Source organism: Corythoichthys intestinalis, chromosome 2, assembly GCF_030265065.1.
Source record: "Corythoichthys intestinalis isolate RoL2023-P3 chromosome 2, ASM3026506v1, whole genome shotgun sequence".
NCBI classification, from domain to species: Eukaryota; Metazoa; Chordata; class Actinopteri; order Syngnathiformes; family Syngnathidae; genus Corythoichthys; species Corythoichthys intestinalis.
In genome coordinates this window covers 33,560,059-33,584,757 of record NC_080396.1, presented here as the reverse complement: position 1 = coordinate 33,584,757, position 24,699 = coordinate 33,560,059, and the positions used below count along the sequence as shown (strand labels likewise).

Here is a 24,699-nt window from a genome sequence, read left to right as displayed (position 1 = left end):
AGGTATTGCAACATCCTAAAACCAGACGACTACAATGTACAGGAATGAAAAAAATGACTTTTTCTCAACAACAATTACGAACTTGAGTAACTTATGTTTCCCTAAATTTGTAATATAGTAATTTTAAAAGGACAAAGTTGTATTTTGTTGTAGATGAGTAAGGCCATAAGTTAAGTCAAAGGTTAAAAAGGGCTAAAATGTCATTAACTGGTAAATTTAAAATACAACTGGTATACAACTTTATTCTTAATACTTTATCAATAAGACAGTAAAACAAACAAAAAATAATTTTATTTCTGTATTAAGCCAAAAATTACAAATGCGACGTTGCTTAGAGTGCTCCTGCATGCAGCAAAAGGTGAGCAAAGAAAACTGAACTCGTCAAAAACAACTTGTCTTCCTGTTCTAAGAATCATTTTCTAAATGATATGATGACAAACAAGTGATGATGAAATAATGATGCGGATCTGCAGAGGCCATGCAAAAAGGAAGATAAACGGCGTGGGCATTGTTGAGTCACAGTCACAAAAGGGAAAACGGCAGCACCTGCCGTGGGAAGGAGGATTACATCAGTCCCCTGTACACGCACTCAAGCCGGCGCCTTCACTTCCGCATGGTTTCAAACTTTTTGGGCTACCCTCGACTGTCTCCCGAATCCACATCTGGAACTTTCCAGTCCATCTGGCGTCCTTTTTCATAAAGTCCCTTCAGGACCTTCCTGACCTCATCGGAGCCGCCTCCACGGTTCATCTCTAAGTACTTCCTGTAGAGTTGCAGCGCTGTGCGCGCGTCCTCAATGCTGTCATGGGTTTCCCCCTGGATGCTGAGATCTGATAACGGGAGGAAAGCACAAATCAACGTCAATCGAGGGAAAACCGTTGTGAGTATGTTAGTCCAAAGCATCAAAAGTATAATGTAAGCAGGGGAGAAACTGAGCAGCAAAGTGGACAAGTAGCAGAAAAGTGAAAGCCCACTTCTTGGTTCGGTTACAAACTTACACGATATAACAAGTTTATACAATTATTTGTATGTGGAAATAGTAACCTAAGAGTAACATAAAAAATAAAAAAATACAATGCAACTGAGTTAACTGAAGATATTAAAGTTTTTATGCACAAATCATGATAACCCAAATCAGGATTCTTTTCTCAAGTGTTTTTTTTTTTTTTTTTTAAATAACGCATGATCAGAAATAATAACCTAGCTGTCCACTCTAGCCGACCAGTGGTCAATTATATATATGGCGGAAAACACAGACGAGGCTGAAAAAGCAGTTTCTGCTCTTGCATCCCTCTTTAAAATAAACTGCTGTATTTTAAGGTAAAAAAACTTATGTTTGATAGAACAATATGCCTTTATGCTGCCATAGCAGTTTCATGGCGCATTAAGCCCCCAAACTTTTTGGACCCACGTTTACAGACAACGCACAACCGCTTTTGTTTCAACCCAGCCATAAAAAGAAGCTAAGTAATTATACTTATTAAAGCTTAGAATTATTAATTGATGTCTAATATTTAGTCACATAAAACGCCTTTATAAAATTATTCACTCGCATGTTTTAAACTTTTAAACAAATTACATTACAATGAAAAAAATAGTGTCTGTAAATAGGTCAAGGATATCTACCTCAAACTATCGCTTAATTGTGTTTTTTTTTGTTACAGTTGCATTTTCCCCGGTGTTTTAGATGATAAATAATCGATACAACCCCCCCCCCCCCCAAAAAAAAACATTTAAAATGATAAATATTTGAAAAAAGAAAATCTCGACCACTACTTGATGTCTGTGATTTCTGGATGGCGACCTTTGTTATATTCCCGTGTTTCACTCATAAAATCCCCAAAAAGTCCGGCTGTGGCCATTCATAGCTGTGTCTTGACACTCGGTGAGACATGCTACACGGAGTTTTTGGATTGAAACAAGGTAAGTACGTGATAATATCTCATTAAATTCATGGCGTCTTTTATTTTGCTCTCTCATGCTCTCACCTCGAGTTAGGGTTTAGGGGTTTAAATCTTCTTTCTTTTAATGCCCTCCAGTTAACTATTTTTCTTCCCCCAGAAAATTGAGATTTTAAGCTTTCCAATGATGTTTCACACGTGCATATTGGACAATTTTTAAATCTGGCCAAATTGGGGGTCTCAGAGCAGAACTTCAAGTCAACTGCCACACACACACACGCACGCACGCACGCACACACACACACACACACACACACACACACACACACACACACACACATTATATATGAAAAGGAAAAAAACTGGCCCCAATAACACCCATTGTTTTATTATTTTTTTTCATAGTATGTAAATGAGCACCCAAAAACGGTTAACTGGGAAAGCTGGCATTTACTGCTACCACAGGTAAATGTATCGTATTCACAGAGTATGTGTTGTGGTAGTTAATAAAAGAAGAATAAAATTTATATTAAAAACACCTATGAAAGGCAAAAGACATCTAAACCATTTAGACTGGGAGGGCTGGCAGTCTGGCAATTCGTTTATTGCCATCAATGGCAGTCAAACAGATAATTCACAAACGTAGAGGTCTGACATCTGGACGGTTTGTTGTAAACCTTTTACTTTTGGTATGAAGGTAATTCCATTGCGTATTCACTTATTGTGAGCGATGCAAGGAGAAAAACTATCAGATAATGATTAAAAAAAGGGAAAAAAAACATACATTAATGAACATTTTCCATCAACATTGACTTACCGAGAAAGTACCAGGCGAGAAAGCGCAGCGATATCATCCTCTTGCGAGGCAAATGGAACAGATAGACCGTGTCGATGACTTGATCTTTGAGCACCTTAAAAGAAGCAATGGGTCATCATCACGTGTCTCAAGTAGTCGCGACATGCGAGTTCGGCATACCAATAAGTTGATGACCCGGAAGTCCTTCTGTAAGCCATGCCCGACAAAGCGCACTCCAGTGTCGATTAGAAAGCGCAGCTTGAGGTATGTGGACTTCAGGGTGGTCAGATGCTTGGAGGAGATCTTTGCATCCAGGTCTCCTGGTTTGATGCCGGAATATTGGGTCAAGTAGTCCACCACCTGTATAGTATTCAATTAACATCAAGCCTTCCAATGATTATCCTGTCGAGTAATTGGATTAAAATCAATTTGGCGTTTTTGTCCATATAAAGTATTATTTTCTCCTCCCCGGGTTGCTTTCATAAGAAGGTACAAGGACGTCAAACTCATCATTCTCACGGACCACATCACTGTGTCACCAGAGTTTGAATTTATAACACTTAATTAGTTTCGGTATTGAAGCTCTAACACTGAAAAAAGTTTTCAGTTACAAAAATTCTTGTCGCCAAAAACTCTGGTTGCAACATCTTGATAACAAGGGTGGAGTAATGTGTCCCCGTCTTCATTTATCTGACCACCACGCAATCAAGTTAGGCTACCTTCGTTACACTGGTCATGCGACAGAGAATCCCTTGGAAAAGAAGTAGAAGCAGCCACAGCATTAGACGTATGCTCAGCCATGTCTTCAGTGAGTGTAACGATTACATTAAAAGTTGGTCACAGCAGGCTGTGATTGTTGTCAGTATGTCAGTATGGAAATGGCAGTGGGATCGATTGCTTCTCCCTACTGACCTGAATGTTGCAACTGTATTTTCGCTACTGGCTGTTTTGCAGCTGAATTTTTGGGACTGATTTTATTTGAGGGGATGTGGATTCTGAAGTGGAAAAAAAATCAGGGGCAGGTTTACCTCCTTACATATTGTAGTTATGGTTTCCAGCAGATGGCTGTTATGTCTGCCAAATAGGACTGCCGCGATTACTGTAATTGAAAACTAATTGACTAAATTGATAATTGATCATTACTGTACTGTTATGATAGCCGATCCACAGGTAAGGAACATAGTTGACCTAAAATATAATCTTTTTGAGCCTTCTAATAGGGTAATATTGTCCTTTAAATTTTAGTTTTAAAATGGAAAAAGAGTATTCCCTTTTTAGTTTTTATAGCTTTACAATTAAAAAAAAATAAAATAAAAAAGAAAACAGTAAGTAAATATTACCCTTTTATTTTTCAACTGTTTAAAAAAAAAAAAACTTTAGAAAAAAAAAAAAAATTTTGTTCTATTTTTAATAATCATTGTAAAAATGCCTATTTCCTTATATTAAAATGAACAGTAAATATTCTGATTTCTGTAATCCTCCACCTTTCAGTAACGACTACATCAATTTAAAAAAAAAGAAAAAAAATCATTTAAACTGGGGGACATGAAATTTATGTACATTTGTACTTTCAAGAGCTACACAAATGACACAAGGGGCCAAATCAGCCCCCGGTCCTCAATTTGACACCTGTGAGGTGGTATTTCACCTGTTCCTGCGTCGAGATGTAGTCGTCGATGAACGGTACACCCTCGTTAGGCCCTTGGCCCCGCACGCACGTGATCCTGGCGACGGACATCTGACTTGGCTTGATGGTCGATTTTGTTCCATCACTGCGCAGCTCCGCCTCTTCCTATGAGTGCATACTGGTCGCACCAGAGTTTTTTTTCTCGTCAAACGTTAAATAGCTTACCTGGTTGAGCGTAACAAACTCGGCGTCCAGCCCCACCAGGTCTCCGGCCTGCGGCATCTCGCTAACCATGAGGGGGATGAAAGTGGCATGGCTCTTCCTCTGCTTGCGAGCCAGCGAGGCTTCTGTCAGCAACACGCTGGCGTCGATTGGGTTTTTAACTAAAAATGTGCGGCAAAGTGTGATCAAAATTTTTGGACACGTATGTGCACGTTACACGTGAAGTGGAACTCACTGCGAAGGTCATATTTGGTGTGGTAGTTCCTCTTGGCGTAATACAGGATGGCTGGAACTTTCCAGCTCATATCGAACTGTGCAGCTTCTGTCTGTGGTGGAGCATAGTCTCCTTAGTGCATTATTGGAGGACAAGAATTTTTAAATACATCGCCCATATAGGAAAAAACAACAGTGTGCAACTTGGCTCTATGTCACTGACAGCAACAAATCAAGCCAGAAATCTTGGTGTAATTATTGACTCAGACCAGAACTTCGATAGCCATCTAAAGTTTATCCCTAAATCTTCCTTTTACCACCTAAAACATATCCCCATATTTTGGGGGCTTCTGCCCAAACAAGAAAAATATAAAACTTATCATTACATTTATTTTTAGCAGATTGGATTATTGCAATGGCACATTTCCAGGTCTCAACAACAACAAAAAATCATCAGGAAGCTGCAGCTAATCCAGAATGCTGTTGTCAGAGTCAAATACAACTACAGTGGTACCTCCATAGGCGGAGTTTGACTTTTGGGGCAGAGGGGGCACAACATGTTGATGACCCCTAAACAAAGTGTCAGCAATAAAATTAACCTACAAGAATATTTATAATAATTAGTTGACAATGAGTGTTTTTTGTTTTCCATCATTCTTGAGGGGAATTCTAAATCAGACTGCTTAGGCAATACTTTTCGCCAAGATTGTCATCTATTGAATATGGTATGCCCGCCCGTGTTGTGCCAATGTAGTTACCCCAGTCAAAAATTGTATCCCCTGGGCGGAGCCATATGGAAGTAGATTTGTGTCTTTATTATTCAATCCAAAAAAAGTTGCTTCAATCAAAATATATATTTTCAACCCAAAAAAAGTCGCTTCAATCAAAAAAAAAAAGTGTTTGAATTAAAAAATAAATTTGAAAAAAAAAAAAAAATGCATGCGAAAGATATTTTTCTTAGATTTTTTTTTTTAAAGTAATGTTGATTTGTGTTTGGGCCACATTTTTGCTAAGACATTTTTGGTCATTATTCAATCAAAAATTAAGTTGCTTCAAAAAATATATATTTTTAAAAAGAAAAATCACTTCAGTCAAAGAAAGAAAAAATTCAATGATGGTAAAATTTTTTGAATGTGAAAAAATATCTGAGATTGAAAAATTTGCGTTTGAACACTTAATTTTTCATCGAAAAAGTTTTCTTTGATTGAAGCATCCTTTTAGTGTTTGGGCGATATTATGGGTAGGACATTTGTGTCTAAATCATTTAATCCCCCCAAAGGTTGCTTCAATCAAAAAAAAAAATATTTTCAATCAAAGAAAAAAAAAACATATATTTTCCGTCTAAGTTGCAAAACACATGATCTGTTCGAAAAATACTTTTGACCCATTATAATTTTTTTTTTTTTTGCTCATTTCATTCATTTTTTGTTGCAGTTTTATTGCTTTACAACTTTTTAGGGCTGCAGCTATCGAATATTTTAGTAATCGAGTAATCGACTGAAAATCCTTACCGATTGAGTAATCGGATAAAACTAGGGCTGTCAAAATTATCGCGTTAATGGGCGGTAATTATTTTTTTTAAATTAATCACGTTAAAATATTTAAAGCAATTAACGCACATGCCCCGCTCAAACAGATTAAAATGAAAGCAGTGTAATGTTCGCTTGTTACTTGTTTTTTGGTGTTTGGCGCCCTCTGCTGGCGCTTGGGCCCAAATGATTTTATGGATTTCAGCACAATGAGTGAGCATGGTGTAATTATTGACATCAACAATGGTGAGCTACTAGTTTATTTTTGATTGAAAATTTTACAAATTTTAATAAAACGAAAACATTAAGAGGGGTTTTAATATAAAAAAATGTATAACTTGTACTAACATTTATCTTTTAAGAACTACAAGTCTTTCTATCTATGGATCGCTTTAAGAGAATGTTAATAATTTTAATGCCATCATGTTGATTTATTGTTATAATAAACAAATACAGTACTTATGTACCGTATGTTGAATGTATTTATCCGTGTTGTGTGTTATCTTTCAATTCCAACAATAATTTGCAGAAAAATATGGCATATTTTATAGATGGTTTGAATTGCGATTAATTACGATTAACTCATTTTTAAGCTGTAATTAACTCATTAACTCGATTAAAAATTGTAATCGTTTGACAGCCCTAGATAAAACATATATATTTCTTTAGGTAAATAGCAATTATAAGTATACATGAGAAAACAAGACATTTCATCTAATATTGAACCATTTTCAGTCAATCAATGTCTTTATTTTCAATGTACATTGTTGAAAACAGCCAACAATTTCCTCTCAGATATGACTAGAATAAGAAAAAAATTAAAAAAGACCAATTCACTGCAAAAACTTTTAGATCTTATAAAAGAAATATATGTATATATATTTCCTACCTAAAAATGTCATTATGCTTGATAACACACATCACTTAAAAGTTAGGTGTTTTTCCCACGTGTTTAAATTGAATTTCCATTTGTGTCAAGCCATTTTTAAGTTTTAGTTAAGTTTTAAGTTAGTCTAAACTGTAAGTCCTGATAGGATTTTGAGTTTTTGCAGTGTTCAAAATAAATGTATTGTAACATATCACGTTATAATATGGCGGGGATATTTGCATGCGTTCCCCCTGAATGCATCACGTGACGTGCGGGGGTGAGGGAGGTGCGGGAGAGTGAGAGACGTGCCTTCCTGTTGTTGTTGTCGTTCCACAAGTTCCCCCCACAAAAAAAATAATTGCAACCTAAAACGAAGCGGGTGACTCTTTGTCAACGTTACAGTATGATACCTGCTGCATTAGGGGCCAGTGCTACTTGGTGTTTTATCCAGCAATGACTACTGAGCTAAAATTGACAGTTAGCTGTATCATATTTTCATTTTACACCCTCATCACTCTACAATGCTATGTTTTCACAGATTAAATAAAGCCTGTATGTAAGACATGTTAGCCACGCGTTGGCAGTGGTCATAATTAATAGAAACCTTGCCCTCCACAGGGCTAACGTAACGTGAGCGAGTGACAGTAACGTTAATCTTATTTATTAGCGCTGAGAAGTGCACTGCTTTAAGATGGCGGCTGTTTACTAACACCGCTGTCATTTCGCATCTAGTTCAACATACAGTGCCCTCCATAATTATTGGATTTACAATAATTATGAGTTTTTTAGCTTCTAATAATTTTTTTTCTTTTAAATAATATGGGACCTTAATGGAAAAAAAGAGAAAAATCCCACCTTCACTACAAGTGCATTTATTCAGTGGGGAAAAAAATCCCACATAAAGAAATAATTATTTGACATCAAATAATGTGTGTCACAATTATTAGCACCCCTGGTGTTAATACTTTGTACAACCCCCTTTTGCCAACAAAACAGCACCTAATCTTCTCCTATGTTTCACAAGATGGGAAAAGACAGTGAGAGGGATCTTCAGCCATTCCTCTTTGCAGAATCTCACTAAATCATCCAGAGACCTGGGTCCTCTCCTCTGTACTCTCCCCTTCAGCTAACCCCACAGGTTTTCAATGGGGTTGAGGTCTGGGGACTGAGATAGCCATGGGAGGTGCTTGATTTTGTGTCTGGTGAACCATTTCTGTGTAGATTTGGCCATATGTTTAGGGTCATTGTCTTGCTGAAAGACCCAGTGACGACCCATCTTCAGCTTTCGGGCAGAGGGCAACAGATTTTGATTTAAAATGTCCTGGTATTTCAAAGCATTCATGATGCCATGCATCCTAACAAGGTTCCCAGGGCCTTTGGAAGTGAAACAGCCCCACAGCATCACTGACCTGCTCCCATACTTCACAGTGGGTATGATGTGCATCTTTCGTGGCACGCCAGACCTACTTAGAGTGTTTATTACTAAAAAGCTCAATCTTGGTCTCATCTGACCAAAGCACACGGTCCCAGTAGAAGCCCCAATACCGCTTGGCGAACTCCAGACGTTTGCGTTTATGATTGTTAGTGAGGAAAGGTTTTCTCCGTGCATGCCTCCCAAACAGCTTGTTGGCGTGTAGACAGCACCTCATACCCACTGTGAATTATGGGGGTGGGTCAGTGATGCTGTGGGGCTGTTTCGCTTCCAAAGGCCCTGGGAACCTTGTTAGGGTGCATGGCATCATGAATGCTTTGAAATACCAGGACATTTTAAATAGAAATCTGTTGCCCTCTGCCCGAAAGCTGAAGATGGGTCGTCACTGAGTCTTTCAGCAAGACGATGACCCTAAACATATGGTCAAATCTACACAGAAATGGTTCACCAGACCATTATTTTTCGAACAGATCATATGACGAGCACCTTAGACGGTCATTTGCTTTGCATATCCTTTAAAAAAAAAAAAAAAAATTAGGGGAGGGCAATTTTATTGTTTAAATGATTTTTTTCTTTGTTTGAAATTTTTTTTTATTTGATTGAAGCAATTTTTTTGAGTATTGAATGATTTAGACACAAATGTTACACAAAAAGGATTGCTAAAATCAATGAAAACTTTTTAAATGAAAAATTAAGTGTTCAAATGCAAACATTTGAGTCTTTAGTAATTTTTTGTATCCTTTTTTTGACTGGTGATATGTTTTTTTGAAAATATATATTTTTTGTCTGAAGCAACTTATTTTTTGATTGAATAATAAATAGACAAATGTCCTTGCCAAAATGTGGCCCAAACGCAAAACAATATTACTTCAATCAAAAAAGTTACTTCAACCCAAAAAGACTTCAATCAAAAAAAAAAAAAAAAAAATCGAAGAAAAATAACTTGCAAATGCATTTTTTTGAGTTTCAAATTTATTTTTGCTGCAAAAACACTTTTTAAAAAAAAAAAAAAAAAATGGAAGTAATTTTTTAAATTGAAAATCTATATTTCGATTGAAGCAACTTTTTTTTTTGATTGAATAATCAAGACACAAGTCTACCTCCATATGGCTCCGCCCAGGGGATACAATTTTTGACTGGGGTAACTACATTGGCACGACACCGGCGGGCGTATCATGTTCAATGGATGACGACCTTGGCGAAAAGTATAGCCGTCCTAAGCAGCCTGATTTAGAATTACCTTCAAGAATGATGTGAAATAAAACACGCTCATTTTCTACTTATTATTATGAATATTTTTTAAGTTAATTTTATTGCTGACACTGCGTTTTGGGGTCATCAACATGTTGTGCCCCCTGCCCCAAAAGTCAAACTCCGCCTCTGCGTTCGCCAGACTTTATAAGTTATGGTGACAATTATTATTGTGGTAAAATCGCCAGCTTCGTCAGGTTTTTATCATTTATTTCACAACTTATCCAACACGAAAGTTCACGGTGTTCTCAAGAAAACATTGAAAGTGAAACTCTTAACCTCCACCGCTTCCTTTCTCTGACACGTCAGTCGCGCGGTGCGGTCAGGTACAGTAAAAAACGTCCGCCACATTAGAACCCGATTCGTTACATTATTACAGGAATTATTATTATATTATTATTATGATTTTTTTTTTTTTTTTTTTTGCTATGTGTAATTGCCATTTGTAATAGTACTAGCAGTATTTATCAAGTATTTAGTGTAGGTTTTTGGGCTGTGGAACGAATTAATGGAATTATAATGTATTCCTATGGGAAAATCCTGCTCGACATACAACCATTTCGACTTACAAACAAGGTCCTGGAATGAATTAACTTCGTATGTAGAGGTACCACTGTACAATGAAACTGGACCATATTACAACGGTCATAAAATCATTACACTGGCTTCCTGTCAATCAAATGATAGACTATAAAATCTTCTCGCATGTCAACAAAACACGTAATGGCTTTGGAACAAAATACATGATTCATTTGTTTGACCGTTATGACGCATCTAGACTCCTTAAGTCGTCTGGAAGCAGTGTGCTGTATGTTCTAAGAATAAAAAACAAGCATAGTGAGGCAGCAGTTATTAACTTATTATGCTTCTAGCTAACTAATTACCTAAAGATCTGAGGTGTGCTCAAACAGCTCCTTTGAATCAGAGCTGAAAATGCTATTGCTTACTACAGCGTATTCCTTATTGGCCCTTTTATTCACCAGTACCACTAATTATTCTCAGAAATTTTACATCCATTTAATCATAGCAAAAATATGAAGTTGATGAACATGCTTTAATTTTATAGGCCAAATGACATGGGGCGCATGTTTGACACCTTGCGGCAATGGCAGCCAATGACTTAAACAAAAATAGGAGAGAGCGGGACTGATGAATTCACCTTGTCGATGGGCTCAATGAGGAAGTCATTGAAAAGATACCACTGCTGATGTGTGACTCCCTGCCAAAACAAAACATTCCTCACATGCTTAGTCCAACACGGAAGGCAAAAGGAAAGTTACATAAATTCTATTACGACTTGACTGACCTCTTTTCTCTGGTGATACGTTTCGCCAACTTTGATGTGTGCCACCAAGTTCCCACCCGTGCGAGCGTCAAGGACGTGCGGCACGGTGACCACTAGGTCGTAGAGAGAGGCTCCCTCAGCCTCCTCTGTGGCGCTCAGCTAGTCATTACGAGAACGCCGTGAGCAGCCCGAATGAACAAGTAGTCGATTGGTGCTTTCTCCCTCACCTCCTCTCCTTCTGGCCAGCTGCTGATCTGCAGTCCTTGTGTTTTGCTGATGGACATCTTTAACGTGAGCGGGATCCACATGTGTCTTAGGTCCTCTAACCGGGTAAAGCCCTGCATGCCACAAACTTCCTCGCCGCTGGGAAAGGTCAAGCACCAGTCAAATGAAAAAACTGGGTTTCCCAAATTATATTTGCTATTTTTAAAAGAGAGAGGTAGGGTCTTACTCCAGGCACCACTCGGTGGGCATGGGCGGGGGTTCTTTAGGCATTGCGGGCTCCGATTCTTCTTTTTGCCTCGCTTTAGTGAAGGCGTACTACATAGAGAAGCATAACCGCACATGACTTGGTGACATAATAGCCAAGTGATATGTGAGACTGACTGTGTAACTGCATCAAATAATAAAACTACCTCTGCCTGAACCTTCCAGAATTCCGCCTCTTTAGCGCTGTTTACCTCGCAGTTTATGACCAAAACATCGGGGAGACATCGAATATTACGCGTCTGTACCTGCGGAGGCGCACAAAGACGACAGGCTTGTCACAGTCGGACCAGGGTATTTCAGTGAATGTGCGGGGAACTCACTGTGGGCTGATATTTCTCACAGTTTTCACACCACGCCTGCGTGCTCTGTTCCAAACATATGCTCTTCTTCAGGATCTCGGCAAAATCATACTCTTTAATTGTTTTCTCTTCAGGTTAGAATGAAACAATGAATGTTAACAACATTTTTGAAATATGAGTCGTCGCAAAGGGAAGAACAACTGCACTTACCTTGAGAGTTCTGCTCCGGGTAGTGCATGGTGAAGAGCAAGGTGAGGGAGGAGCGTACGGTCTCTTTGCCACAACGACACAAGCTGCTGTTCTCTACCTCGCATCCAAACAGCTTCCCGATGACCGACTCGCCGGACGAGCCAAGAGAGCTATAACAGAAGTTTAATTTTAAAGTTTAGTTTCTTGCAAAACCTCCTGTGTTGAGTTTCCCTATAGCAGAGCTGTCTCAAGGTCCAGGGGCCAGATCTAGCCCGCCACATATTTTGTGTTCGCGAAAGAAAATCCTTTGCATCAACTTCATGTGGCTCGTTAACAAAGCCAAATTTAAAATTGTTGTCAGTAATAAAAATGTTGCAATATTTGCAGTACCAATCTGTCTTTTAAAATAAATGGAATAGTTGTTGAACACAACTATTTTACTGGCTTATATGGTACAAGGATGATTTAGAGAGAGAAAAAAAAAAACAGCCATCGGGTCTCCAGACTGCTCTTAAATGGGGGCATTTTCACCCACAAAATGTCACGTTTCTCAGACGGGCAGGCGTTGTGGACCCAAATGCTGGGAAAGCGTGGAGGCGAGACACACATGCACAATTGCAAAAATGATTTAATTAAGTTTACCGAAAAACAAAGTGCAAACAAAAGACTAGGGATCCAATAACTCAAAGGCAAACAAAAGACTGGGTTAACAAACTCAACTTAGAGGGAAACGAAGCACGAGGATCTCAAACACGGGAGGACGAGGGCACAGGATCGCGAGGGACTGAAACGTTGAAATGGACATGGACAATGTTGCAACAAGGAATCAACAAAAACGGAGAGCTTATATACACAGACAATGTGTCACGGGAAAATGAGGCACGGGTGGGGGACACGAGAGGAAGCAGATTGGTGGAAATCACGGGGATAAGCCACATTAGGAGGAAATAAACAAATCCTAACAGAACCTCCTACCCCCCTCAAGGGACGGATCACAGACGTCCCCAAGGAATTATTTTTAAAATCACTAATTTAATGCCTTTTAATACCTGTCGAGGATCCCTGATTTACTTTGTGAGGCCATATCCATAATTTTGCTTACTTGCATACCTAAAATTGCAGGTTCCATTCCACTTGTTCTGTGTATGTATGTACCTGTAAATTGTGCGCATCTCTCTTAATCTCTACAAAGGCAAGTTTGTATGTTTGGCTGTCTGTGAGTTTGTGTTTTATGGACGCTGGGCAGATTTTGATGAAATTCTACGCAGTTGTACTCTATGTGTCTGGGAGTGTTCTTATATGGGTTTGATCTCAGCAAGCCTCTATTTATTCTGGAAAATGAATATGAAACTCCAAAAATTAGCATAGAATATCGGTGATTATGGAGGGGAGAGCGCCGTCTTTTGCCCAAAAGACGGCGCTTCCCCCCCCCCAAAATCACAATCCACTGTGTCACTTGCAATTGCAAAGTCACAGTTAGCTTTCAAACTTTCCGGTTTTATGTACAAATTAAATGTGCTGTGATGATACGTGGTTGCTTTGAGTACTCCACAACCAGACGATTTAAAAACATTTTGGGTCGATATTCATGCTATACACAGTGATGCAAAAGCGATTTGCACACTAAACCCTTTATGATGTCCTTGTACTAATACAACATTACAGCTGCATCTCTAAGGAAAGTATGTTTTATCTGTGATTCAGTTGTATTGCATTCACGTTACACAAACCTGAGTGATGCCGGGCCATATTGCTAGTAAATATATTATCAGCGTTGTAACTAACGTGCTACTAAGTAACACGCGACTGAATCTACTTTCTTTTAGTAACGACAAGCAATCTAACCCGTTCATTTTTCTAAATCAGTAATCTGATTAAAGTGAGTTTCCTTAGTCTGTGCGTTACTATTTTGTTATTGCCTCATAATGTATGTTGAATAAAGAGTATTGTAGTCATGTACGAAGAGCATTTTAAATAGAAAATGTTAGAACAGTTCCCGCTAGGTGTTCATTTCCATGGTAACCACTCATAGTTCTTCCTGTTTTGGTCTCGAGTCACATGCGCTAAGTGTTTTTGGACTGAGAAAGGTGTGTGCCAGCGTGGGAGTGCACATTCGAACTGAGTGCAGCCACCTGTTGAGATGTGAGAGGGAATGTATAGCTGTTTGTGTCATGAATGAAAATGAGGATTTTTCCTTCATTCTGGAGGGTTCCAGCGATAGGTTGGAGACGCTACATGCGTAGCAGTTTCGTAGCTTTGCCGTTGCAATGGCGGGTAGTCGGTGACCATTCTTTATATCATATTCGTGTTGCACATTTATGCCGTGAGATGACTTTTTCATTTAGCATCTTTGGGATGTGTTATTAGTCCGATTGAGTGTAAAGTGGTTAGTTGCCGCCATGTTTTGTGGCCAAATTTACGGCGTGTGTGTATGGCGTACTTCCAGGTTGTCTGCATGCATCCGCGCCCACCCCCACCTTTGTGTTTTTTGCACTTTGCAATTCATTTGTGTGTTGTTGATTATTGTGCAGTCAATTTGCATTGTTTTATAACAGCACTGATATGCTGTTAATTAGGCTTAACCTTCGGGTTAGTGGGGTTTAATTAGTCGGTGGAGTTGATTTCAACAAATTCCATGTAGTTTGTCCGGTATTTGTTAGTTTCAGAGCTCAGGAGTGGCTAAACTAGCGAGAGTCAGTTGTGGTTGAAATCAACTCCATCGACTGATTAAGCCTTATGTGAAAAATTCTGATCTTCCCCTTTAAATTCAATTATCAAAAAGTCAATTCCACGCGATGACACTTTTCTGTTGTCATTCCTATGTTGAGGCGGCAAAGGGAGAAAAATTGGTAAAAAGTAACCGATAAATTACTTTTAAAGTAACTTACTTTCATAATAAAGTAATCAGTGAAGTAACTAGATGACTTTTTTTTAGGCGTAATCAGTTTTCAGTAATGTAATTACTTTTTCAAGTAATCTGTGACAACACTGTATATTATATACATATTTACAGTAATGGTGTAACAGTACATGTAATAGTATTGAACCGTTTCGGTACTTGGTGCTCGGTTCGGAACGGAAGCGCACCGAACGAGTTTCTGACGTAATATAACCCTTACTTTTCGAGGCTGTGAGTCGATCGGGTTACAGTTTCTTTCTGTAGATTATATTTACTCAGTCTTCTCTACTATAATGAGGACCAACACGGTAGGACAGTATAACCCAGAAACGTCAACGGCTCGACAACGTGGCCGCCGCGAGAATGCAGTGAAACGCGAGCGTTAGAGTCAATCAGCCAATGCACACCAGTCGCAGTGTGGCCGCGTGTTAGATGCGTCCCAGAAGCGGCTCAACGCGACGCACGCGAAAAGAACGGCAGTTTATTATTGACGCGAGACGCGGCCCTCCTGCGTCAATACTACTACCGGTTGCTAGGATGGGGCCGGAAGTCACTAGTGTAAAAATACGATGGAGCCGGTCGATTTTCAAACTAATATGCAATCGTAACCTACTTTTTGAGTCCATCAAATCTCTTGAGTGGTAGATCGGGGCACAGTTGACTTGTCTTTGTTGATTTACTGCTGTCTTCTCTGCTATACTAATAACCAACACGGCCCTGTGTTCAATACAAAGCCCTCCTACCACAACAAAACAAGTAGGAAGTAATATTCACATAGGAACTAAAGTTATACAACATAAAATATACAATATAAATGAATACTACATCACATTTGTAATATATAAACACATAATAAAATAAATAATAGCCCATTTAAATAAAATAAATTGAAATGAGCTAAAACACCTGTAATTAAATAATAAGAATAACACACACATCCTGCTTACACAATTAAATTTATCAATTTCTGTGTGGCGCTTTAACTTGAGAAAATCCACCAATAAAGCTTTTGAAAACCGTTCAAAAGAAAAAAAAAAAGTTTCATTGAAGCATTTCATTTGTAAAATACATGATAAAATCTTTGTCATTGGGATTGCTTTTCTCTTTAGCACAGGACTTCTTTTTTCTTCTTTTAGAAAGAAAGCTGACCAATACGCGGGGTCTGAAAGGCAAATTGTTGTTGGATTATCTTTAAATACCCGCTACTTTTTGAGCAGAATTCTAGCTTTGTATAGGCTAATGTTCCTATTGTTGAAAGCACAAAAGTGTGTAATAAACAACTAGCACATTTATATTTAGCATTTTGTTTTCTTACTGTACCGAAAATGAACCGAACCGTGACCTCAAAACCGAGGTACGTACCGAACCGAGATTTTTGTGTACCGTTACACCCCTAATATACAGCATATACTACAATCTATACCCTTGCTCCAGGTTCAGCATCTCAAAAATTTACAAGCTTTACTTTCACAATTTTTGAAAAGACTGCTCTGATGGTCTGACCTGTTGCTGGCTCCCCTGTAAGCTTGTGGCCCTTCCTGCTCTTGAGTCTCCTGGTGCAGTTGTGTTAGAATGAAGCGGTTCCAGCTTTGGATGAGGCGTCCAAGTCTGGCCTTCCCAGTTTGCTCATCGGAGTCTGCGAGGATCAGACCCAGTGCCGATGCTTCAGGAATGGTGCGAAATGCCCGGAGGAAATTACTTGCCTTGATGAGGGGAGACAGGAGTATGTATGATGTCAGTATTGATCACGATAGGTACAGATTTGCATTTTGATAAAAACATCTCACCCACTCCCAAAAATTAAAGTGACAAAAATTTTGTTGATAAGCTTGTTTTACTTTACTCACATTTTTAAGTATGAAAAGTGGGTCTGTTTATTAGAATTTAAATATATTATTCTCAACTTACATTATCTTAGTTTCACACATTACCGAGCTCAACTATGGGGACTAAATTGAGGCTTAACTGACCTGACATGGATCTCCTCGTGACATATCCAACATGTGGAAGAGGAAGCCAAGCTCGCAGGCCAAACAAAACTCCTTTTGACATAAATGATTCTGTACTAGACAGCGAATTGGCTCCACGAAATATAAAACCTTACAATCCAAAACAGAAACAATGAAATGTTTAATATTTAATAAAGAAAAAATAGGAGTTTTTAAAAGTGTATTAAAATTTTAAAAAAAGGTGCAAAGAAGCAAAGTATCTCACCTGGATCATGCAGTTACAGTAAGCATTGGGAATGTGAGGCTCCAAGCCAGCAAATAAGGTTTTGTTGTAATGTTTGAAGTCAAAATCTTCCAGTCCCAGCTTGGAGTATTTAATTGTCACCTACATGGGCATACGGATGTCACTGTCATAGATTCAAAATAACAACACCTTCACAAATAGGTGAAGTCGAACCTTTCGATATTTTTTCGGCACCATGTAGAGATGGGGCTCTTCATCACGCCCAATTGGTGACTCTGGAACCTGGTTGTAACTATCATAATCCTGTTCCACGTCTTTAATTTTGTAGGGAACCTGAATAAAGATGAAAAGGGATAAAAATATTTTTTAAAAAAGATGAAAACTGCAGAAACATCAGTGTCACATCTATGCTTGATGTTTCCAACGTGCCTGGTTCCGGGGTCGAGCGCGAGGGTTTGCTGCATATCCAATGAATCCGACGGTCTTCATTGTACGTAGGATTTCGGGGTCTACAGGGGGAGCTCGTCTTTAAAGAAATATAAAAAATCTTGAAGAAAAAAAATAGAGTGTCTGCTTTCTTATGATAACATTTCTATGTAAGTCAACTGAATGTCCATGGTATTATTCCTTGTTGTGTTTTTTTTCAAAAATTTTTTTAAGTACAATATATGACGAGCACAGAAAATTGAATCACAGTGACCATATTTTTAAAACTGAGCTACTCCAATGACATATCAACCATTATGCTCCAATGTTTCATCTCTGATTGTTATTTAAAATTGGCTTGTCCATCCTTCTCGCATTTCCAAAATTAGGAGAAAATGGACATTTAACTCTTTCAGTGCTATTGACAATGATAGACGTCCAAACATGTGGTTAATTTTATCCTTCTGCTGTGAATTTAAAAGATTTTTTTCTCTAGCAGATGCCCAATCCGTTTGTACTATGAGGTTCGGCTCATTCACTGCCATGCCTCCCATTACAGCTAGATAGGATGTCTACTGTCGTCAATGGCAGCCAATGAGTTACCGAAGAAATGTCATTTTTTTACAATTTTCACATAGAGAAATATTATTGGCTTTTATCTTAGAATCTATCTGTGCAACTTCCGTTTCAGTATTATTTTTGTCATTAACTCATTCACTACCATCGAAGGCGATAGGCGGCAGTGAAGGATGAGTGCCATCCCTCTCAGTTCAAATGGATTGGACGTCTATCGCCATCACTGGCAGTTAACATGGTCTACAAACAATAGCACCCTGCCTGTGAAAATACAACCAAAGACCCCGTATGAGTATATATTTAAAAAAAAAAAAAAAAATTATAAACTTTTTAAATAGGAACTATGGTACTATGAACAGCATTTCCATTTAACTAAAATGAGATTTAAAAAAAAAAAACATATTTGAGATACACCTGATGCAAGATGCGTGCATACATGCACACAATTAATTACAACATAATTCCTGTTAGGAATTGGCACTACTGGCATTAGTTAGGGCACTGCTGTACTTCATTTCTATGTCAAAATGCTTTAGGATGACGTGTTTTAACTTCCCAGTGAACCACTGATGCATGAGACAAAGCCTGGCTAAATTGTTAAACCGCACTACATTGAAGCAACTCTCCTTAGCTACTCTCTCAAATCGCAACCGTTTTCTAGTTAGCTCAAAATCAAAGATCAAATCAATGGTTATCCACTGTTGATGATTAATCAGGTGGGTGTTTGACGTAGTTAAAAACAACCCTCACAGCTGTTTGCGCGAGAGTGGAGATAAGAGAACTGACTGAACTTCCGCCGGGTAACACTTCTACTTAATATTAAGTGATGCGAGAAGTGACACCATACATCTCCATTCTGGATGGAATGAAAAGCCCACCAGTGTGAGTAAGACTGGCGACCCACTCTGACTTCCTCCAGCCTGCTTGTGACTCATTCCAAAGCCTTCCGGCATTTCCACCTATTACAGTGGCCCATTCAAACAAATTACAGTCCCTCAAACAGAAGTTGTTGTTTGTTGTGGATTTCATGCATACCTAGTGAGTTGGTAAATATTCCTAAGTGCATGATGTAAACACGTGGACAAAATAGTTGATACCCCTCTCTCAATGAAAGTAAAACCCACAATGGTCACTGAAATCACTTGAAACTTACAAAAGTAACAATACATTAGGGCTGCCACTAATAATCATTTTCATAATCGATTAATCGGACAATTAATTAAACGATAAATTGGATAGTTGTCAATTCTTTCCTTCACAATTTACTTTGAAGTTGTTTTTGGCATGTTGTAAGTGGCAATGAAGACATTATAATGGATGACTATTTCCTTCAAAAATAATATCCTATTACAGCTTTCCTACTTAACTATAGTTTACAACTGTACAGCGCTGCTCAAAAGTTTGTGAACCCCCTCAACATTTTAGAATTTTCTATTATTTCAACCTGATTTCCTAATCAATCAATTCAGTAGTTTTTTTTTGTTTTTTTAACAGTTGTGTTGTCGAGACTAAATTAAAAAGAGTTTTTCATCAACTGATGTAGGTGCAAAATTGAACTGTTTGGTCACAACCAAAACCGCCATGTCTGGCGAAAAGTCAACACTGCATACCACCAAAAGAACCTTCTCCCAACAGTGAAGCATGGAGGTGGGAATGTCAAGATCTGGGCTTGCTTTTCATCCTCAGGACCTGGACAACTCCACATAGTCCAGGGAATCATGAATTCTGAGGAATATTGTCAAATCCTAGAACATAACCTGACGCCATCTGTTTTGAAGTTAAAGCTTGGCAGAAGGTGGATCATGCAACATGATAATGATCCAAAGCATTCCAGCAATACAACCAAGGAATGGCTGAAAAAGAAGAAAATTCGTGTTCTGGACTGGCCCAGTCTAAGTCCTGACCTAAATCCCATTGAAATGCTGTGGCGGGACCTGAAGCGAGCAGTTCATGCCAGACGCCCATCAAACCTCTCTCAACTGACTGCGTTCTGCAAGGAAGAATGGGCAAAAATCCCCCAAAGTAGATGTGAGAGGCTGATTAGTCACTACAGAAACCGTTTGGTTGAGGTAATCTCTGCAAAAGGAGGCGCAATATCCTATTAACTGAAGGGGTTCACATACTTTTGCACACATGATATCTGAGTTTTTCTTAAATCAACCACTTTTGTTAAATAAAGAATGACAATATAACTATTTCTTTTGTTTCAGTCCATTATTTGGAATGTCAGTATTGTGGATTTGGGTATAACTTAACATTTAATAAGGTTATTTTAGTTTTTTTTACAAAAAATCTGACCATCGCTGTGGGGTTCACAAACTTTCGAGCAGCACTGTATCTATTATTAAATTCGTTGGCAACAAATTTATTAATCAATTGAATTGATAAGTTGATGCAGTCTTTTCAAGAAACTAGTTTAGAAAGTAAAATGTCCGAAAATTAGCAAAAATTAGAATTGTTGTTTCCCAAAGTAAAAGCAGATTTTTGTTCATGCCCTACTTTGACTTAACAAAAATATAATTCAGAAGTCTGATAATATTTACAACTGAGTAGTTATATATGTTATAATTTCAAAAATTCTAAGGTGAAGAAGGTCCTAAAACAACTCATTGTGTAGCGCATTTGGTAAGACCCGCAACCTGAATCAACAGAACGAACGGCCGGGCCGCACAGCCAGGGCGCCGGCGGAAGACGACCGAATGGACGTCCAGGATGCCAGGCAGCGGACGACCGTGCAGAACAACCGGGAGCACGCCCAGGATGCCAGGCGCTGGACAACCGAGCAGAACGACCGGGACCACCAGTGCAGCGGACGATGTTGTTTAGTCCGTGCTGCCCGTGCCGCCGTGCTCGGCCGCTCGCGTCCCCCGCACCCTCCAGTGTCCCGTACGGAAACGCGAACGGCCAAACCAGTTACACCCCAGGAACACAAGTTCCCCAGGTGAACTCTGCCACGAGGCAGTGGTCACCACAAAAGAAAGATTCAAAAAAATCCATCTTTATGAGACAGGCGGCGATGAGGGAAAAGTTTACCCCGGCTGTTGCGGGCACAACAACGTCATCTTTCAGTTAGTTATGTGTAAATAAATTGTTACTCTGCTATCAAAAGCTCTATTTGTTTTGTTGTTTATGTTATTTTCTAAGGGGAAAACATTATTCAGATGTTTGGGATGTAACTAAAGCAAAAAATAGCTGTGTTAAAGTCAAAGTTATGTTTAACATGTATGCTTTAACAAGAAGCTCAATTTCTCTATTTTGCCATCAGAAATTGGAAAATTGCTCAAACTAAGCTATTTTCAAATGCTTATTTCTAAAGAATGGAAAAAGATATGAGCTAACTTTTTTCCTGCTGAAAGAAGAGCGTCTAATCTTTCTTTTGGTGGGTTCCATGTTTATATAGCAATAGAACAGAATTTTCTGTGGGCCTTGCAAAATCAGTCAAAAGCCAGTAAAACGGCCAGGAGAGAATGGGGTTGCACCGGTGAAAATGGCTGGGAGTGAATGAGTTAAGCGGTAATCAATTTAGTTGTCCATTAATTTGTTAATCAATTAGTTGTCGATTAATCGATTATTTGTTGCACCTCTAGTATAAAGAATTATAGAAAATATAAAAATCAAAATTAGCTATTGCTTTTTAAATGATCTCTCAACAGAATTATAAATAAGATACTCATGAAACAGACCCTCTTCAATTTTTCACAGTAGGGAAAGTGTTCTTTTCTAGCTTTATTTTTGAAGACTTAATAAGTGAAAAAACATTTAACTTTTCTGAAGTGGCCTCCTTTGAGCCCAGACCTAAATCCAATTGACTATCTGTGGGGTGTGGTCTAGTCCTTTGTCAACTGAAGGGTACAAACAATTTTGTCCACGTGTGTAACCCAGACGACTCACATTAAACTGTAGTAAAAGCAGCTACCTCGGGCTGGGCGTGGCCAGCGCGGCAGGCCAATCTGACAGCAGTGGCTCTGTTCCGGCGAGCGTCATGGGAATGAGAGACAGAGGCAACAGGTCGTGGTTCCAATCTAGTTGGGGCAGTGAGTCCACGAGGCACGGCAGAGCAAACTCTGTCTCTCGAGAGTAGTCGTTGAATGAAACGTCAGGGGTGTCTGACCAGAGGTGCACGCAACCCCCAGAGTCCCCGAAAGCTAAAGCTTGTTTGCTGGACGATACGTCGAAGCTCATCAGCAACTGACCCACCGTGTTTACGTGGAAAATGTCGGCCACGTTAGCCAGGCCAGTGGGCTCACAGAATTGGCACTGACCTGATAGTTGAAAGATCAAAGGTCAAGATTATCTGTCTGTATGATCCATGGCATTGCACCAAATGTTATCCGTGTTGACAACTTGCAGTCCCAGCTTTACCTGTCTGTGAAATGATGGCCAAGCGTGACGTGTATGTAGGAATGAAACGCAAGAAGAGCGGGTCCACGTGTACTTGAAGTGGTGTGACAGCTCGCATCATGCGGAGGTCGTACACCATGAGGAAGCGGTCACAAGCTAACCCGTTCAATCCTCGGCTGGAGAAACCACATGCGGCCAGTAGGTTGCCGTGCACGTCGAAGTCAGACAGGCTGCCCGAGAAAGCGTCAAACTCGTGCTCCGTTTTAAACGTACGCAGATCACGAAGCGTCACCTGTTTTAATAGAAAAAAGCATGACAATTTGATATTTGGAAAACATACTGTACTTCTCACTTCCTATTGAAAATCCTTACTTTGCCAGAAGTGTGCCCACAGAAGAAAAAGCGACTAGTTTGGCGCATGATTGCAACCCCGGGGACCTCCACGGTGAACTTTGAAGCATATAATCGATATACTGAGGTCATCACAAAACTATGCTGCGTGATACTGTAGTGTGTGTGAACCTCACCTTTTGAGTTTCTTGAACTGTATTCAAGTCAACTTCAGCTACATAGTTTTGTAGTCCACCCAGTAGCAAAGTATTGTTGTCAGTCATAAGGAGACTATGCATATTGGTGCCTTCTTCCATCCTAGATTGACAGAAATGTCAGGAACGTCAACAAAAAAAAGGCACTTGCAAAATTCAGTCTGTATGACAATAATAAGAAGGCTCTGCATACGGATAATCAAACATGATAAGGCCCCCACGGGTGCAGCACTTGAGGTTACACTTTGAGAGGAACAGCACCCCAGTTTCCAGAGTCTGAATGTGCCGGATGTCATCAGTTGCATGCACTTGAAATGAAGAGTAGCGACCCATCGTAGGTCCGAAGAACGACGTCGCGTGACCCTGTACACAAATAGAGGAATGACATGAGATGTGGATTTGAAGCAACACAATAATTTACGTTATTACTCTGTGGTTTCCCATCCAAAGCATTTCTTCCTGCATGTCAAAATGCGTGGCCGTAACTGGGACCCCAACTTCAGAGACGACACTGTGCAGCTCTGAAAACATGCCCTCCATGAGATGCACAGGTTCGGGGACTGGTACGGGGAGACCATCCGCATCAATCTCCACACCCTGCAGGAGGTTGGGGTTGATGTGCGGATCCATGGAAGGCTCCATTCCTGCTTCCAGAGTCCCGTGAAGGCTCGGAGAGTACTCCCCCATCCCTGTGTCCAGACCCTCATAGTTCATCATGAGTCCAGCTAAGTCAACCTGTAATGAAACAACCGGCTCTACAAAATACACCACGGCAGGGCTTTTAACTCAGTCGGTGCCACTGACAGCGATGGACGTCCATTCCATTTAAACTGGGAGTGATCATTTACTGTCAGCCATCCCAGGTCAAACGGATTGGGTGTCTATCACGGTCAATGGCAGTGAAAATAAGAATATTAAAGTCCGACATAAAAGTTAGAAACCTCGCCTTTTCACGTTTCCTTCGTATTGTCGAACAGTTAGCCCCGAAAGCTAACGCGAATCAATGTAAACTTTAAACCAAATGTATGGAGCCAAGTATTAAAAAGAGCCGTGAATAGCATCATTGTGTTGCAATCTACAATAATAATAAGTGCAGGTCGTTTACAGGTGGTGTTCGCCAGCCTGGTTGTTGTTTTTAACAAGTTAGCTTCGGGCTAACAACAGAGCGGAAAGCGGTCACACTAAGTTCACCAATGCTAATTATAATGTATTCAGTTTGACTTAAAACCAGTAAAAAAATTATGGAATTAAAAGGCATACGATCTTGTCGAGCCGATCTTGAAGTCCGATTTGCCTCGCATTTTCAATGCAGAAGTCACAATGAAAAACAACAACACGCGAAGGAACAGTGAACGTGTCCCAAACAGTGGCGGTGCGTTCAAGAGCATAAGCAAAAATTAATTTTGGTTTGTAATGGTCTTACAAATTCATAGTTCGAAAAAACAAATCACTGAGGGCTCGTTGAAGGTTTTCGTAATATTTGCGAGGCGAAATATAACTTATTTCCTCTGATAATACAACTCAAATATCATATTGTGACCATTCCCTGTATGCTTGATACCTTTAAAAAAAAATCTAAAATACTGCCCTCTTTAGTGACTACATTTAGTGAAACAAG

The 24,699-nt window shown here is 39.3% G+C and overlaps 1 protein-coding gene across 1 annotated transcript; it reads right to left on the bottom strand.

The window, feature by feature from the left end:
• Positions 1-210: 210 nt before the first annotated feature.
• pan2 (poly(A) specific ribonuclease subunit PAN2) lies at positions 211-24,445 on the bottom strand. The gene is made up of 25 exons (XM_057830226.1): positions 24,342-24,445; positions 23,511-23,816; positions 23,275-23,444; positions 23,064-23,184; positions 22,909-22,986; positions 22,558-22,828; positions 22,112-22,457; positions 17,623-17,719; positions 17,407-17,526; positions 17,215-17,334; positions 16,971-17,099; positions 16,504-16,703; positions 12,123-12,271; positions 11,934-12,040; positions 11,760-11,858; positions 11,576-11,664; positions 11,352-11,487; positions 11,146-11,283; positions 10,999-11,058; positions 4,782-4,872; positions 4,550-4,707; positions 4,346-4,489; positions 2,878-3,057; positions 2,719-2,812; positions 211-830 (listed from the first exon to the last, which is right to left on the bottom strand). The coding sequence occupies exons 2-25, from the start codon at positions 23,796-23,798 to the stop codon at positions 634-636; spliced, it is 3,582 nt and encodes a 1,193-aa protein (XP_057686209.1). The 5' UTR covers positions 23,799-23,816; positions 24,342-24,445; the 3' UTR covers positions 211-633.
• Between the last annotated feature and the right edge of the window lie 254 nt (positions 24,446-24,699).

Excerpts from the sequence above, each read along its gene's own strand:
- pan2 (XM_057830226.1), bottom strand. The coding sequence starts at position 23,798 with ATGATGAACTATGAGGGTCTGGACACAGGGATGGGGGAGTACTCTCCG. Across the intron at positions 11,488-11,575 it reads CCCACCGAGTGGTGCCTGGA|CGGCGAGGAAGTTTGTGGCA; the intron begins GTAAGACCCTAC and ends GACCTTTCCCAG. Across the intron at positions 3,058-4,345 it reads ACATCTCGACGCAGGAACAG|GTGGTGGACTACTTGACCCA; the intron begins GTGAAATACCAC and ends AATACTATACAG.